At 37.0% G+C, this 17,436-nt stretch overlaps 3 protein-coding genes across 3 annotated transcripts; 2 read left to right on the forward strand and 1 right to left on the reverse strand.

Annotated features, from left to right (window-relative positions):
• Positions 1 to 391: 391 nt before the first annotated feature.
• On the forward strand, positions 392 to 3,260 carry LOC126593057 (lipid phosphate phosphatase delta-like). The gene is made up of 8 exons (XM_050258922.1): positions 392 to 683; positions 803 to 898; positions 1,039 to 1,113; positions 1,196 to 1,326; positions 1,673 to 1,776; positions 1,863 to 1,991; positions 2,526 to 2,641; positions 2,734 to 3,260. Exons 1-8 carry the CDS (start codon positions 522 to 524, stop codon positions 3,142 to 3,144), a joined length of 1,224 nt encoding a protein of 407 aa, XP_050114879.1. The 5' UTR covers positions 392 to 521; the 3' UTR covers positions 3,145 to 3,260.
• Positions 3,261 to 3,838: 578 nt separating this feature from the next.
• Positions 3,839 to 10,267, reverse strand: LOC126593058 (serine/threonine-protein phosphatase PP2A-4 catalytic subunit). The gene is made up of 11 exons (XM_050258923.1): positions 10,022 to 10,267; positions 8,671 to 8,727; positions 8,402 to 8,485; positions 7,621 to 7,692; positions 6,813 to 6,884; positions 6,495 to 6,535; positions 5,424 to 5,490; positions 4,830 to 5,021; positions 4,606 to 4,695; positions 4,404 to 4,511; positions 3,839 to 4,283 (listed from the first exon to the last, which is right to left on the reverse strand). Exons 1-11 carry the CDS (start codon positions 10,112 to 10,114, stop codon positions 4,218 to 4,220), a joined length of 942 nt encoding a protein of 313 aa, XP_050114880.1. The 5' UTR covers positions 10,115 to 10,267; the 3' UTR covers positions 3,839 to 4,217.
• A 1,211-nt stretch (positions 10,268 to 11,478) lies between these two features.
• On the forward strand, positions 11,479 to 17,035 carry LOC126591787 (DEAD-box ATP-dependent RNA helicase 37-like). Its single transcript, XM_050257469.1, has 7 exons — positions 11,479 to 11,706; positions 12,204 to 13,004; positions 13,088 to 13,171; positions 15,052 to 15,294; positions 15,447 to 15,614; positions 15,724 to 15,837; positions 16,432 to 17,035. The coding sequence occupies exons 2-7, from the start codon at positions 12,252 to 12,254 to the stop codon at positions 16,933 to 16,935; spliced, it is 1,866 nt and encodes a 621-aa protein (XP_050113426.1). The 5' UTR covers positions 11,479 to 11,706; positions 12,204 to 12,251; the 3' UTR covers positions 16,936 to 17,035.
• Positions 17,036 to 17,436: the final 401 nt, after the last annotated feature.

The raw sequence follows: 17,436 nt of genomic DNA on the forward strand, positions 1-17,436 counted from the left end.
TAACCACACATTGAAGTCAAACTAATCTTTTTTATGTTGCTTTGAATCAAATGGGCCGTGTTTTTCAACAAATTATATTATCCATACTAAGGGATGAGATAGTAGATTAAGCCTCATAATGGATCAGCAATAATGTGACTCAAATTCGCTTTTTACAATAATTGAATCTAATACATCTAGATAAAGAGATATCGTATTAGATTATAATACTAAGTGACCATATAAAATATATTTTTGATGTTCTCTAATTAAACAATGCATCAAAACAGAGCCAGTAATCTCAGAAAATAAATTCGGGAGAGTTTTTAAATATCCATATATATTAAAAAATTATTTTGCCAAGAAGTCCAAGTCCTACTATTTGTTTTCCATTTTTGTTAATCTTTGATTTTCCATTTTTGTTATCTTTGATTTGAACAAAAAAGAAAGGTTCGGTTTTCTTTGTTTTCTGCGTCTCTCATAGTCTCCTCCTTGTTCTTCTCTCTGAGACAGAAACACAGAGAGAGAGGAGAGAGAAGGGAATGGAGAGCATAGCAGTGTGGCAAGGGGCAACACTCTGCGGGATTGTGTCATGGATGATAGTAGCTTCATATCTCGATGTGACTCGAAAGCTTCGATCTTTCCTGCAACCATGGGTGGCCCACCATGTCACCGCCGGCACTCCTCTCATCCTCCAGATCCAGGTTCCACACCGTCAAATCCAACCCGACCCAGATGATCATTTTTGCTCAAATCCATGAAATTTCAATTTTTATTTGACTTTTTTAATTTTTTGAATTTGGGTTTTGTTGGGTTTTTGCAGAACTACCAGCATAGATCCTTGGATTCTTTCTTCTCTGCCTTGTCCTGTGTTGTTTCTGTGCCATTTTACACTGCTTTTCTTCCTTTGCTTTTTTGGGTAAGCTTTTTGTTCTCACTTTAATGGTGAATTTTAATTTCTGTGATTGTTTTTATGTCATTTTTTAGCTGTATGTTTGTTGTATTAACCGAAATTCTGGGAATTTCTTGTCATTGTTGCTTTTCGTTGACGGTTTTTAGACCGGTCATGGCAAATTGGCAAGGCAAATGACTCTGTTGATGGCTTTCTGTGATTATACGGGGAACTGCATAAAGGTTCCTTACTGTTTACTTTTTATAATTGGTTAAGTGATTTCGGGTTTCAAGTTACATATTTTTCGTCTTTGTGTGTTTATAGGATGTGGTATCAGCTCCTAGACCTTGTTGTCCACCTGTTAGAAGAATAACCGCTACGAAAGATGAGGAAGATAATGCTTTGGAATATGGATTGCCATCTTCTCACGCTCTAAACACAGTATGCTTATCCGGGTAACTACTTTTCTTCTTGTCCGTGCAGCTTGTTTTTCAAGCATAAACTTTGAGGCAGAGCTAATGATAAATTGTTTTATTTTTAGTTCAAGATTATAAACTGCATGCTGCTTGCTCATGAAGGTCTTGATTTTGAACATATATTCTGAATGAACCGGGATATATGGTTCACGCGTATTTCGCCAAATTCTTGATTTCTCAAGTTGAGGCAAAACTTGTGTTATTCAAGACTAACTAGCATTTTAGCCATGAATTATCAACACATGAATCAAAAAGTCAAGCGCATGCTGTATGAATTACTGTCGTGTATGTACTAACCGTTTGCTCTTCGGTTAGGTGTTTCCAGATTCCTTTTGCATTACATCCTATCGTACAGTCAGAATGAAGATGCCCGTGTTAAAATTGCTGGATTCGCTCTTGTCTGCTTGCTTGTGGGTTTCATTGGTTTAGGTGAGTTTATCTTTTTCTATGAGTTGTCTGACAGCTTCTTTATATTTATTGTTTAATCTCGAACCTAACTTGTGTTTTATTGATAGGAAGAATTTATCTCGGCATGCACAGTCCTATTGATGTCATAAGTGGGCTTGCTATTGGATTGGTGATTCTTTGGCTCTGGCTCAGTGTTTACAAATACGTTGACAGTTTTGTGGTCTCGGAACAAAATGGTAAGCACACTACAAGTCATTTAACTCGTATATTGCGGTCGAAACAACCTAGAGCACAAACCTAAGCTTTTAAAGAACTTAATAATGCAAGAAGTTTGCAACAGTCAGGTGGGAGCCCAAAGGTGGTGAGCATACAGGATATATACAAATATGACCACTACACGCTCTCTTAGGATTGAAATAAGCATGGAACTTGGTCTGATGCATCCGAAATGGATAAAAGGTTTCTAGAAATGCTTTCAGTACCATGTTAAAGCAAGGATGGGACAGATTTTTCTATCTAATGCAGGAGAACCACCCTCTAGAAACGGGGCCTCTTTTTGTGATGCACCAAAGTTGTACTATCAAACGTGTATTGTGAATCAGGTTCAGATTAAAGAAGAATGCAGAAACATGAACCTTTTTGGACATATTTTGCGATAAGTAGAACGGGGTGGTACCTCAACACTCTTGGAATGCAATGAGAAATCAGTTATGGAAATTACAACTTGACAAGTTAGTATATATTCTTAATGCAAATTGTTTGTATTGCAGTAACATCCTTTTGGGGCGGCCTAAGCTTGATACTGCTTTTTGCTTATCCAACTCCTGAGTTTCCGACTCCAAGTTTTGAGTACCACACAGCCTTCAATGGTGTTGCATTAGGAATTGTAAGTAATCAATGATCCCTTAACATCAAACATTGTTGCTAAATTTGCATAGTCATTTACTATTCATAACTAAAAACAACAATGTTATCCAGGTATCTGGGGTCCAGCAGACGTATCATCAGTTCCACCATGAAGCCGTTCCGCGTGTATTTACATCACAATTGACTGTCCCTGGGTTTACGGGAAGAGTGCTTGTGGGAATACCAACCATACTTATCGTGAAGTTCTGTAGCAAAGCTCTTGCTAAATGGATTCTTCCAGTGGTAGCCAACACCTTGGGCATCCCAATAAGATCAACCACTTACATCGCGTCACTAAAGGGATCAGGTGATGGCAAAAAATCAGATGGCTTGAAGCAATCAGGTTATGTCCAAAAACTGTTCTTTTTCTCCGGGCAAGAATCATTTGACGTTGATACTGGTATAAGATTCCTTCAATATGCAGGGCTGGCATGGTCCGTCGTTGATCTTGTTCCTTCCCTTTTCGCTCATCTACGATTGTAATGCTTCATTATTCATATTATTAGAATATGCACCTACAAATTTTGCTACCTGTCCAGTTTGTAAAAAGTATATGTTTGCAGTGACGTACCAAATCGATTTCGCTATTTCCAGGGAAACCCTTCTGCAGTTACATGAATTTATTTGTATTACTGTTAGGATAATTCCTCCACTCACTTTCGGGTATCTTGTTTTTGTAATTACGAGCGATAATTGGGAGGGGGAAATCAAACTTCGAGACTTTTGCAAGGGCACATGCTCTTAACTACTTGAGCTACAAGCTCCTTACGGTGTTGACAGCAATATTGGGCGAGGATAGGATCAAACCGCGGGTGACCAAACAAACTACGATCCCCTTGCGGAGTTGGCTATCCTCAGACGATAGCAATGTAATCGGTGTAGATGCATTCCTCGCAATGCCATATTGCCATGCAGTGACCCCAGCGCTCAAAGCTCTTAGTTCGACACATTTGATATCCTTCAAAGTTCAAAGCCTTGAATCTCCAAATGAACGCAAGAAACAGCTGTGAAAGAGTACACGTTACTAGAATTCAGAATTTGCATATACAAGCACTTGGCTTTTCTCAAGACGTGTATTGGAATAGCGAGAACTGGAGAACGTTCGGCCAAGATCCCGCGTTCTTGTTCAAGTGGGTGAGCACTAAAGAACCATCCATCGCATCGCAAAACATTTGAGTAATCGAATGAAAGAGCAAAAACATCCACTAATAATAAAGTCCCATGATCCCCATGGGGGGAGGGTGAGCAAAACGTACAAGGACGAAAAAGAAATACAAAACCAAAAAGAATATCCACATCTTCTGCTGGATATGATACAATAATTACGGAGCGTCAACAGCTAGGCAAACTATTCGATGGGAAATCCAGCAACGTTCTAATGTAAGACAAATCAGCAGGCACCTTACCTGTGTATTTTACATCGGTCTTGGAATCCTATAACCCGACAGGAAGACGTGGGCTGCAAACCCAATGGTCATCTTGTGCTAAAACAATGTGCTACCCCAAGTGTGGAAGAGTGGAAGAACCACAAAAGAAATGACACCAATGCAGTTGCTTCACAGAAAGTAATCGGGTGTTCTACGCGTAACATCTGGCTCTCCTCTCCTCGGAGCTGGCTCAAACTGCGAAAGCATAAAGCATATATTTGAAGCACTCACAAAGCTTATCAAACTATGCCTCAACACTTACTACTTATGAGCGTGCGTGTGTGAGAGAGAGAGAGACAGAGATAGAATGAGCACCTGAATGAAGGTATGGCCCCTGCAGTCATCGACTTCTAAAACAGAGGCCATGTTCCCACAGCGATAGCAGTAATTAGGTGCACTAAATATAGTAACCACCTTTTGTTCCTGTCAAAACAAAACAATGTTAGATCAATAGACCTTATCCGCTGCGTACCAAAGTAGACGATAAAAATCCCAATTTTACAGATAAGAAAATTACATGTGCCCAGTTGAATCCATCCATAACCAACTGATGAGCTCTTGCAATCAACTTTAAATTGTTTGTATGATTAAATTGTTCAGATATATCCTGCAAAAAAGAACAAGTATTTGACCAGTAAGGACCACATAGACACAATGCAAACATTGTATATAGTATATATTAAGACACAAGTCATTGTAATATTTTCAAAAATAAGAGTCCAACGACATATTTGAAGTTACCTGGCCAAAAGTATATCCTGCACCGCGAGGTGAAATACCCCAACCACATCGGTCATCTGGGTCAGACCATAACAGATCACACATCGGCCCTTCATGTGGAACCTCTTGAACACGGTCAAAATTCCTTATGTTATCAAGGTTTTCAATTGAAGGGGACAATCCACCATGCAGGCAAAATATTTCTGACTCAACCTAAAAAGGAGAGATCAGCACATACAAGTATAATAATAGGTAATCAACGGGAGTACTTCAGCCCCATCAATGATTAAAGTGAGTTGAAAGAAGCAGGAAACAAAGGAAATCAGCTCAAATTATCAAAAGAAACAATTTGAAAACATAAATCTCTTCTCACTTTTATCTTTTATCAAGAATGCTAATACTTGCAGTGTTTTGAATTTGAACTATTGTTATTCCTCTCTTCACACAGAAAAACATTGTGAAGAGTTGTTCACTGATCACGTTACAGCTAAAGTGAGGTAATGAGCAAGGTGAATTTAAGCTACAGAAAACCACAAAAGTAACCCATAGAAAATTATTTCCATCTGTATCCAAAATAGTATCACACGGGTCAACCTGGTGGAAACTTTTACTCACCAATGCTGTCAGTGGAAAGTAGTCAAAAAGGTCGGTGAAGATCTTCCAAACATTGGCATTTCCATACCTGTAATTAGATTATCAGACAATGCACTGTCATTGATTTGCCAGAGGAGCTAGAAGCAGATTGTTCTACATGCATAAGAGTGTAAGAAACCACCATAAAAAAGTACAATTTAATCTAAAAGGCCGAAGTACTAAAACTAAAACAACTCAAAAGGTACGTCTTTACATCACAATATTAGATAGAAATGCCAAACCAGTACCCAAATGACGAACAAACAAGAGGCCTTAAGAGAAAGAGAGTGATAACCTCATGCTCTATTGCATCAGAAGTTGAACCATGCCACATACACAAACAGACTACAGTAGGAATGATTCAGCATAATCTAATAGAAGCTTCAAAAACTGCAGTATCCTGTAATTATAAGAACTCAAGACTTCACATCTTGTTGAGATGATGATAAGAAACAAACCAAATGTTTTAAGGAGAAGCTGTTCCTGACAGAGTGTTTCAAGCAATATTATGGCTAAATAGCATCTCAATAACATGTCTGATAAATTGTTAATAATCTTCGAGAAGATCTTGCATAATTTGTGAGCTTGCACAACAGTTGGTTTGTTTGTCATACATGAAGCTTATGCTAACCAGGAGAATAAAAGGCTTCGTAAACCTTGATTGGAGCGGTACTAATATGCCTTCTATTGTAACCATGAAATGGTATTAGTACGCCTGCAATTGACCTCAGTCCAAGTCTGATTCTACTTTCTCCAATCTCAGGCAGAAGAAGTATTCAGAATCACATGGAGTTTACATCCAAATCAAACACATCTTCATACTCAGTTTGTTTGAATCTAACTGTCCAATGGCAATAACGACTCCAATAGTTCCTAAGTTTCAATCCTTTTTTTACATTAGGATTAACTAATTTAATTCCCCTTCATCAATTGATACCAATCATTTGCCCATTATGGATGTGTTTATGCTTCCAACATGAAAACCAATACAGTCATATACATTCAAGGTAAGTAAAATTTTCAAAATACTTCTTTGGTGTGCAGGACACTCACTTTCGGAGACATTCATCATAAAATCCATAAACCTGGGTAATCTGCAGAAAAAAATGAAACAAGTAAGAAGTTATATACCACCATAATGCTTCCAGATCAATGTTCCACCAGAATTTAAAATTCATAAATGCAGGGTCCATTACAATTTTGCATGGAACCAGCAATCAACCAAAAAGAGAGAAATTTGAAGATTGAACAGAATGCCCTCTTTTTTCCAACACGCTCGATATTCTTTGTAACAAAAGAAACAAAACATAAGCTTTATGACATTTGCTGAAAGTGAAATCAAACAACATAAATTGGCAAAAGGTAAAATACCTGACGACTTTCATGGTTTCCCCTGAGAATAGTGATTCGCTGAGGATAACGCACTTTCAGGGCCACTAAGAGCTGGATAAATAAAAAAGCTGTTATCAGCAATAAATCTGAAAGCATGAAAACAATATAGAATTGCTTAAACAAATTTTAGAAGTATGCATTTTAAAGGGGGAAAGACCCAGTTTCATCCGAAGCCAGTCAAAGTACCAAACATTGCCATTTAAAACAATTTGGTTTTGGCCCCTAAAGGAACTGTCTTTCCAAATCGTGACCGGCAAACTTATATGATACATCACCCCAAATGCTAGCCTGAATTTCATAGATTGTCACTCAAAGTTTCAAGGAAAATGGATTGACTGACAAAATAACAGATAGTGACCTTTAATCAAATGTAAAGCATTCACATGAAAGTATATACACCCACATATAAGAATCATTTCCGTGGTATTTTTAATTTTATGCCAGGAATTTTAGCCAGTACACATAGAAAGTAGAATTTAAAACCCAAGAGTTAGAGAGGCAAACAACTTACCCTGGTTAACCCATGCACACACTAAATAAAATTATGCAAAACGAAAAATGTGCCAAGTTTTTCACAAACAAACATCAAAGTAATACGAACCAAAGTGTAAAAAAGGCCACATGTATATCTCTTTAGTACTGGTGCTTGTACTTGTCAGAGCATATGCTAGTATGCGAACTGAAAAACAACTCTACGACAGTACTTGACGGAGCTAAACTCTGGGGAAATCACACATGATGATTTTTCATGACCATAAGAAAATCCAAAAGATTGATAGTTACATACCGTCACGGTTTCAACAGAGTAATAGCCACGGTCCACGTAATCTCCCATAAACAAGTAATTGGTATCAGGACACTGTCAAAGAAATTGATAACAACCCTTAATAAGAATTTTGGCAATAAAATCAACAAAAATAGAAAAATAATCCTGGGAAGTGAGTATCCCACACCCTTTTTAGCCTCTTACACACTCATGTTTAATCCTGGTTGTTGATTCCGTTTGATTTATTCAATCAAATGGCCATAAATAAAGAGGGGCGTGAGAAGCTAAAAAGGGTGTGTGAAAATCACTTCCCTAAAATTTATCATTGTGAAATCAATTGACAAGGCATATGAGTTTTCTTCCCATTATTATTATTATATTTTTCTAAACAATACAATGCAAGATGAAAACAAACCAAACTACACCAAAAAGACATGACTCGATGAAATACTGTTAATAGAACATCAAAAGAAAAAAAGGGAGGAAAAAGAACTAGGTAAGCAGAACAAGTAACCGAAAAAATTTGGATACCACAAAATGACAGATTGGGTCCAGGGGAAAAAGTTATATTAATATAACAAGCAGCATCATTGACAAAGTCAGTATTTAAATGGTGTTGACAAAGTCAATAATATCCAACTGATGTTAATTAGATGCAGTTCCCATTACGCAATTTACTCTACAATACCTCAGCAGGACTTCAATCTTCATTTGCAGATCTCAATTAGTTTATTTAGATATTTTATTCCATCAACTGAAATAGAAGAGTTAAATACAAAAAGGTCATAGTCAGAGCTGATACCTTCCCTCCAATTCGAAAAAGCTCTGCAAGGTCGTGAAACTGTCCATGAATATCGCCACAAATTGTCACTGGGCTTTTCACAGGCTGTAAGTACATGCAAATAAATAATATAAGTATCTACCCATATAATTTGAAAGATCTACACCAGAGTTACCAGTTCAAATGAAGGACAAAAAAAAAAAGCTTTTTCCCCATAAAAAATGCAAAAACAGTGAAATATGTAATGTAATCCAAATATAATAAGAGACTAAAGAAGGCAAAATCTTCACCTGAACATTGCTTTCTCCCATTAGAATTTCCTTTGCTTTCTCGCATAACATTCTCACCTACAATGAAGCAATGAAGAAATGATCATGTACAGATACTTTGTGTAATTTTAGGATAGTGCTCTTCACACACCCTTGTTAACTTTTGGCCATTGATATTCTTCAATTCATTTGATCCGACGGCTGAAAATTGAGAGGGGTGTGTGAGAAGTAAAAATGGGTGTGTGGATAGCACTTCCCTAATTTTATTACAAGAGAAAATGGAGAAGAGAGCAATTTGAGAACTTTATTTGCACACTCATTACAAAAACTTCAGAACGAAAAGAGTAGGAAGTGGATGTTGATGAGGAACAGTTCTGATACTAAAAGACAAGAGATAATTTAAAAAAAAAGGGAAGATAACTTAAAAGGTGTATAAATAAACCATTCTGGCATATAGCCAAGTTTAATACTGAGGTAAAAGTCCCAGATTATACTTTAGTCCATTTCACATAGTTTTGTATGTGTATAAGATAATTCATTTTGAAAATTACAACTTCCTTATCTATAGTCAATCGCTAGAATATTTATAGGAATCCCATCCATTTTTAAAACAAAAAAGAAGCTTGTTATAAGACAATTTGGTTCTTCACGTAATCAACTCAAAGGTCCCCTTGCCAAAATACATTCTTCGACTGAAATAGAGTTATGAGACTATAATCTAACTAATTTCATGTCATTCCGGAAATGGCCAATCTACCATTCTCCGCAAGATACAGATTAAAGCTTGTAGTAAATCTAAGATGCAAGTGTACCAATTGTGACAATTCCAGAGTTTCCCGTGCACAAAATCATCAAATTGTATTGCCTAACAATCTTTACCCCTCTTTCCATTAAAACTCAAAATACCGGGCATCTCGCTCCAAATCATGACAAAATGATTCAGAAACTTTTGTATCACTACTAATGGAGCTCATGAGTTGTCCCCAAAATTGGTAAACAAATGAAAGGCACAAAAAATTGAGACAAAGTAAGGCATTTGATTTAAAAACACAATAAACAGAACCTGAATTACATCACTACAAACACACATAAAAGAAAATGAAAAATTCCCCATTTGGTGGCTAAGAGAACCAAGAAAAGTAAAGAACTTTTTTTTCCCCTTAAGAAAATACACACCAAAATTTCACCTAGAAATTGCAATTACCACAAATCCAACAACAAACGAAGAAACCCCATGACCCCATTTTCCTTCCCAAATTTTCCAGGCAACCAGACTGACCCCAACACAACCCTAATCCCCAAATTTCTCAATCAAACACCACTCAATCATCCACCAAAAACCAACTCAAGAAAACGAAGAATGTAGCAAAACCTGTTGCTCTGAGAGTGGCTTGCATTGCATGAGTTGCTCGATCTGCTCGTTCAGATCGCTGCTCGTGTCCGTCGATACCGAATTCACGCCCATCTTCTCTCGGCTTCGAATTCAAAAATCGAATTGTGGATTTTACAGGTATTCGGATTAGGGATGACCCTAACCCCAGATTAAGATATTGGTTCCGGTCCTCACTCTCTGATCGTACTTAAAGCAGAGGTGGAGAGGACGGAGACAAAAATCGAACGAGAGAGCGCGTGAGGAGGGAGCGAGTGGGTTTGAAGGCTCTGATTATACACCATGCACTGCCACGTATTTGTTGAATTACGTAATTGTACCCCTTCAATTTCCATTATTATACTTCATGCCATTCTCTTTTGTTCGTGTGGGCTTGCTCTTGGAATTGTGAGAGTCCCTGCCCAAACCCATGCTGATATCTGCACAGCTCATATGTTTAAATAAGGACCGATTCGACTTCGATTCATTTAATTTGACAGTTAAAAATTAAAAATATGTATGAGAAATAAAAAAATTTGTTTGGATATCACATCCTTAAATTAAATTTTTTTTATTACAATTTAATTTTTTTTTATGCGCAGGAGTGCAAAGTTCGAGTGGACTAAACCCTAATAAAGGGAACTTTTCTTTCTAATTAACTTTATTTTATGTAAACTAATAATGATTGCTTTGCTTAACGAAAGTATATTAATATTGAGTGCATTTTTGTTCATCATCATTTAGTGTGTTGTATGCTCATCACTTTATTTATTACCGTTAGATGAGTTTTAATTTTGAGATTTGTGCCTATCTACTATACGAATCTCGAAATTCAAACTCATCTAACAGTGAGCATACACCACACTAAATGATGGTGAGCAAAAATACTCACATTAATATTAATGGGGACACAATTTTCAACCCAACTTGTCGAGTTTGGATTGATTGAAACACACAATTTCCACTCAATATATAGTGTTTGAATAGGTTGAAACATTCATTAACAAGAGATGACACTTGCATAAAAATAAAAAAATACAATCAATTTATCAATTACATAGAAATTTAAAAAAAAAAAGAAAAAAAAAATATTACCTACACTATGGTATGGAGTGGAAGTGAGTTAAACCTCTCAATCAACAGTATTAAAATGGTTTAAATTTACTTTTAACGAGAACCGAACATATAACTTGTGAATTACTACTAAATCGTAAGTGACTATTAATTACAAGAAATTGAGTCTCTATATCGTAGAACGATTTTAGAGAAATAATAGGGACCTCAAAAATCAAAGCATACAGATTTTGTAACCCTCACAATTTCACGCTTCACCGCAGGGTTATTTATACGACGGCAGCCACCTTTCGCCCCCGAATTGTACGGACGTTTTCTTCATTTTTTTTAAATTTTTTATTTCAAAAATAAAAAATAATTTCCTCGTAACACGTTTCGGCTGCGTAGAAAAAGAAAACGAAAAGGAGAAGAAAGAGTTTTGATCCCATTTGAATAGGAGACGAAAATATCTCAGGAAAAAGAAAGGAGGATTTCTCATCGACGAAGAAAGCGAAAAGCCAGAGCGATATCTTCGCCTACCTTCCGATCCTGCCATTCCTGCGCTCAGAAAAGCTAGGGTTTCTCAACTTTTTCTGGTTCCCGATCCGATTCTGCTACTTTCACTGCTTATCTAGGTTCGAAGTTCTCTCAGTCTCTGTAATTATTAAGCGTTTTTGCATGTGTTAATCTGCTCTTCGAATGCATGCTGTAGTTTTCGTTTCGAATTTTTATGTCTGTTCTTTTTTTCCGATTTTTCGTGTATCGACATTGTTTAGTTTTTTGAATTTTGAATTTATTTTGCTTGATTTTACTTTGATATTTTTGCTCAGATTTGTGCAGAAGTTTTCTGCGTGATTTTATTGCGCTAAATCGAAAGTTTGTAATTTTTTATGTGTTTAATTAATCGCGTTATTTTAAACAAAATTAATAGAGTTTACTGTTAGTGTTATGTAAATTGTAACTAAAATTTTCATGTTATCCAGTTTTTAATGATAATTTTCGTAGACGAATCCCCTTTCGAATGGTATAGTGTTAAGATTGATCAGGGTTTTGATCTGCAAGATATTTAGAGATAAATCATTGGACAAATTTTTATTTAGAGTCTGATTTTTTTGTGTGTTTGGTGCATTAGGTTACGAATTAAATTTATTGGAAAAGGAGGGGTCACGTTTTTACAATTATGACAACTTCATGGGCGGATTCTGTCGCAAATTCTCAAGGAGAGAATCCGACTATCGGTTCATCTGCAAATAACAGCTCATCTCGCCCTGCACGATCAAGTTATGTCCCGCCACATCTTCGTAATAGGCCGCCGTCTTCTGATGCCCCGGCTCCTTCACATCCTGCCCCATTACCAGCCAATGACCGCGTAGGTTACAATGGGCCTGCACCTGGCCCTGCCTGGGGTGCTGGTAGTTCTAGGCATGATGTTGGGCGTCCGGGATATGGTTCCAGTGGTGGTCGAGGTGGTGGTGGTTGGAACAATAAAAGTGGGGGGTGGGACCGTGGGAGGGAGCGGGAAGTAAACCCTTTTGGCGATGAAGACATCTCAGAACCGACATTTAGTGACCAAGAAAACACAGGCATTAACTTTGATGCTTATGAGGATATCCCAGTGGAAACTAGTGGGGATAATGTGCCACCACCTGTGAATACTTTTGCAGAGATAGACTTAGGGGAGGCATTGAATTTAAATATTCGAAGGTGCAGGTATGTGAAGCCAACTCCTGTTCAGCGTCATGCAATACCTATTTCTCTGGGAGGTAGGGATTTGATGGCTTGTGCTCAGACGGGTTCAGGGAAGACAGCTGCTTTCTGCTTTCCAATTATTAGTGGAATCATGCTAGGGCAGTATGCTCAGAGACCTCGTGGAGCACGTACTGTGTATCCTCTTGCTCTTATTCTCTCCCCTACCAGAGAACTCTCTTGCCAGGTTAGATTGTGCTTATGTCAGTCACATAACGTGTAGTGGTTTATAGGCAAAATCTTATTGTTTCTGTTTTGATTGGCTTGCAGATACATGAAGAAACTAGAAAGTTTGCTTATCAAACCGGTGTCAAGGTGGTAGTTGCTTATGGAGGTGCACCAATAAATCAACAGGTTTGTATAACTTGACTGTGATTGTGGCTTACTGATACTTTGGATCCATGTCTAAATACATATGTACATATATAGTGTTAGGTTTAGGGACAAACATTTTGACAAATATTTTTACACTCCTTTGAGCAATTAGATTACATAACATCCAAGGGTTCTAATTAAGAATGATGTGGAAGCATTTTAATCATCTAATGACATAGAAACTGATGTGGAAAGTTAATTAAGAAAAGAATCCAAACGTAAATTAATAAGTTATCCCTGTCCTGCCCCTCCATTGATGCTGCTTCATCTCACATCTCTTTTATATAGAAGTATCACAGGACATCATCATCAAGCTGCTTCATCTTGCATCTTTTCTAGAGAAGTATCATATGACATCATCAATCAAGTACATATATGCTAGAAACAGGGTGTAATACATTCATTTAGTTGACCGCCTAGATCGGCGGATGATTATCGCACCCTAATGAGCTAAAGATTATTTATTTTATTCTTTATTTTAACTTCGTTCAGTCCAATCTAATGTTTTTTTCCCAACATGAATATACCACTAGTTGATTGCCATCTTGGTTTTTACATCATTTGAACATACTTGGTCGTCATGTCCTTTATTATGTCTAAATGAAGAAGATGAAGAAGCAGCGGCAATAGGTTACAGTTTGCAGCGGCGATGAATTAGGATTTGCAGCAGCAATGATTTTCTTCTTATTTCAGTTTCTTATTCTTTGCAATCTTTTTTTCCTTCATTAGTTATATAATGCCACATCAGCGTCCATGTCATTAGATGATTAAAAAGCTCCACTTCACTCATAATTAGGATCATTAGATGTTATGAAATATAATGATTCAAAAGAAGTGTAAAAATATTTGTCCCTTGATCCTAACCCATATATATATGTATGTATGTATGTATCTGTTTCATCTTTGTAATTACTCGACAAAGAGGTTATACCACTTTTTTCTTCTTTTAGTGATGATGATGCAGAGTGATGTACATCTTTTTCAAACCAGAAAATGTTTATTACATTACAGAATTTATTTAATTCTGGTTTATATGCTAGATCATTCATTCTTTTCCTTCTTCTTCGTCTCCACTTTTTATTATTTATTTGTTCATTTTTCAGATAATTTATTTAAGTAACGATATTTCCTTATTATAGAATGAAGGCTCAAGTTATATAGGATGGGTTGGTCTTTAGGTTAATATGTTTAACAGAGAGGGAAATAGTGAGTCTGCAAACAAATCAATGATCATAATTTTGAGGCCGTGATTAAAGTTTTTTTACTGTAGGATATGTTTTTGGATGACTTGTATTCAATTTGGTCTCTATCTTTCCTTATTATAGAATGAAGGCTCAAGTTATATAGGATGGGTTGGTCTTTAGGTTAATATGTTTAACAGAGAGGGAAATAGTGAGTCTGCAAACAAATCAATGATCATAATTTTGAGGCCGTGGTTAAAGTTGTTTTACCGTAGGATATGTTTTTGGATGACTTGTATTCAATTTGATCTCTATCCCATTCAAAGTATTAAACTTATAGGAAATTTGGTTTAGGTCAATAAGTAATTTCATATATGGGCATAGATCAATGATCATTTCATTTTCTAGCATAGGTCAATTAAAGCAATTCTCCTTTTCGACTGAAGTTAATAAAGCAATTTTCCTCTTCAACTAATGTCAATACCACTTGCTTAAATCTCTCTTTATTGATCTCTTCTTAAAAGCACAAAATGTTGATTGACTCAATCCTATTGTGGAAAATATTGTCAGCTCAAACAATTTGTTATTGGTGCCTATTCGTGCTGCCTCTTTCACTTTGTTTTTGTTTTTGTTTTGATGATTCACCTCCCACTCTTTTGTTTTCTTATATTGTGTCAGTTGAGAGAGCTTGAGAGAGGAGTTGATATTCTTGTGGCAACTCCGGGACGATTGGTAGATTTGCTTGAGAGGGCAAGAGTGTCGTTGCAGATGATCAGATATTTGGCTCTTGATGAGGCAGATAGGATGCTGGACATGGGTTTTGAGCCTCAAATTAGGAAGATAGTGGAAAAGATGGACATGCCTCCGCCGGGTTTGAGACAGACCATGCTGTTTAGTGCTACGTTTCCAAAGGAGATACAGGTTTGTTTTAATCGTTTGCTGGGTTTCCTATTGGATCTTTCTTTACTTATTGAGTTGTATATAGTCATATTAATGCAGTATGAACATTCTATACAGTGGAATTCCAAACTGAAAGTATCTGATAGCTTTTGCAAATTTTTGTTGGAATGCAGCGACTGGCATCAGATTTTCTTTCAAATTATATATTTTTGGCTGTTGGAAGGGTTGGTTCAAGTACTGATTTAATTGTTCAAAGAGTTGAATTTGTTCATGAGTCTGATAAACGAAGTCATCTCATGGACCTCCTTCATGCACAGAGGGAAAATGGAGCTCATGGCAAGGTAACATGGAAAGGAAGACTCTTTGTTAAAGTTCTGTTGATTTTTTTTGAAGAATCGGTATATCAGTATCCTGTGTTGTATTAATAGTCGTTTGTCATTGAATTTGCAGCAATCTCTGACGTTAGTTTTTGTGGAGACAAAGAAGGGAGCTGATGCATTGGAACACTGGTTGTGCATGAATGGGTTTCCAGCAACTACTATTCATGGTGACAGAACACAACAGGTAAGACTGTTCAGAAAATTGATCTTATAGTCTATGAGAAGTGATATTTTTCCTAATGTGGTGTCATATTTTTTTTTGTTAGTGACAAAATTTGTTGGAAAAAAGAAGTTAAAACTCTCTCTCTCTCTCTCTCTCTCTCTCTAAAAGGAACTTTGTGGAGCTATTGTGCTGCTATAACTGAGCGATTTATGCTTCTACTTTACCTGCAGCAAGTTTTAGTGTTTCTGAACCATCCATTTTCTTTTTAGTCATGTTTTAAACCATCTTTGAACCTGTGAGACTTCTCGTGTCTGGTTAATATGTAAAATTTCCAGCTTGGGTAGAACTGGAAGGAATTTCTTTGGTTACATTAGAGGGACCCGAATACTAGACGAATCCTAATCCTAATTCATTATCCACCCTCCGCCACTTAGGCTAACCCCAAGGGCAAACTGGAAGTAACATCATTATTATGAAATGACGATTCTTAATAGAAAGCTTCACTTGGTTGAAATTGTCATCCTTTTTTCTTTCATTGGTATTTTATGATGGCCATGCAAGTTTAGCATTAATCCGAATCCGGATATTGTTACGATACGATGTGCTTGTATGCAGGAAAGAGAACATGCATTAAGATCATTCAAGAGCGGAAATACACCAATATTAGTGGCAACAGATGTGGCAGCACGTGGTCTTGACATCCCCCATGTAGCTCATGTGGTAAATTTTGATCTTCCAAATGACGTCGATGATTATGTTCACCGGATAGGTCGGACAGGGCGAGCCGGCAAATCAGGACTGGCAACTGCTTTCTTTAACGAGAACAATCTCTCATTGGCAAAACCACTCGCTGATCTAATGCAAGAAGCAAATCAGGAAGTACCTGCTTGGCTTACGCGTTATGCATCAAGGGCTTCTTATGGCGGAGGAGGCAGAAACCGACGATCTGGGGGAGGTCGGTTTGGTGGCCGTGATTTTAGAAGGGACGGCTCTTTCAGTAGGGGTTCAGATTTTTATGGTGGAGGAAATGGTGGTGGATATGGCAACTCTGGTGGCTATGGTGGCGGCTCTGGGGGTTATGGTCCGGGTAATGGTGGTATGACCAGTGCCTGGGATTAGTGCTCCCGTTAAATACTGGATGCTGTTCCTCGTATTTTTCGTTTTTGACGAGTATATATATTGTTTCTCTTGAAAATTAATGGATTACACATTTTGTTTCCTTTTCCTTTGTTGTTGATTTTGTGGTTCTTAATTTTTTCTTATGTGGGAGGAAAGGACTTTAGTTAACTTCGTTTGGTGGAAAGCACCATAGAGAGTTTTGCCATCCGTCCGGGTTTCGACATCATTTTACCGTACAAACATTATAATCAAAACTGTTCATTCTTTTTATCATCATTTAAAGATTACTTTTAAAGGATGTTACTTGTTATTATAACTTTTAATTTGTTGGACACCTAAACGGTATTCAAATCAAAGGAATGTCTACATAGGAATCTGATGACAAAGAGAGTATATAGTTTCGATTATCCCTTATGTACGGTTTATGTACGGTGAAATGATGTCACATTAGTGGAATGAGGATCATTGCAATGCAAGAAACTTTCTTCTTCGTACACATTT

This window comes from Malus sylvestris, chromosome 12 (assembly GCF_916048215.2).
Source record: "Malus sylvestris chromosome 12, drMalSylv7.2, whole genome shotgun sequence".
In the NCBI taxonomy this organism is placed as follows: domain Eukaryota; kingdom Viridiplantae; phylum Streptophyta; class Magnoliopsida; order Rosales; family Rosaceae; genus Malus; species Malus sylvestris.

What these genes read in the sequence shown, in the direction of transcription:
- LOC126593058 (XM_050258923.1), bottom strand. Translation starts at nt 10,114, where the DNA reads ATGGGCGTGAATTCGGTATCGACGGACACGAGCAGCGATCTGAACGAG. An exon ending in ACTCTGTTGAAACCGTGACG is followed by an intron (nt 6,885 to 7,620) that starts GTATGTAACTAT and finishes TTATTTATCCAG; the next exon opens with CTCTTAGTGGCCCTGAAAGT. An exon ending in TATGATGAATGTCTCCGAAA is followed by an intron (nt 5,491 to 6,494) that starts GTGAGTGTCCTG and finishes ATCTAATTACAG; the next exon opens with GTATGGAAATGCCAATGTTT.
- LOC126593057 (XM_050258922.1), top strand. Translation starts at nt 522, where the DNA reads ATGGAGAGCATAGCAGTGTGGCAAGGGGCAACACTCTGCGGGATTGTG. An exon ending in TGTGGGTTTCATTGGTTTAG is followed by an intron (nt 1,777 to 1,862) that starts GTGAGTTTATCT and finishes TTTTATTGATAG; the next exon opens with GAAGAATTTATCTCGGCATG. An exon ending in TGTGGTCTCGGAACAAAATG is followed by an intron (nt 1,992 to 2,525) that starts GTAAGCACACTA and finishes TTTGTATTGCAG; the next exon opens with TAACATCCTTTTGGGGCGGC.
- LOC126591787 (XM_050257469.1), top strand. Translation starts at nt 12,252, where the DNA reads ATGACAACTTCATGGGCGGATTCTGTCGCAAATTCTCAAGGAGAGAAT. An exon ending in AAAATGGAGCTCATGGCAAG is followed by an intron (nt 15,615 to 15,723) that starts GTAACATGGAAA and finishes TTGAATTTGCAG; the next exon opens with CAATCTCTGACGTTAGTTTT. An exon ending in ATGGTGACAGAACACAACAG is followed by an intron (nt 15,838 to 16,431) that starts GTAAGACTGTTC and finishes GCTTGTATGCAG; the next exon opens with GAAAGAGAACATGCATTAAG.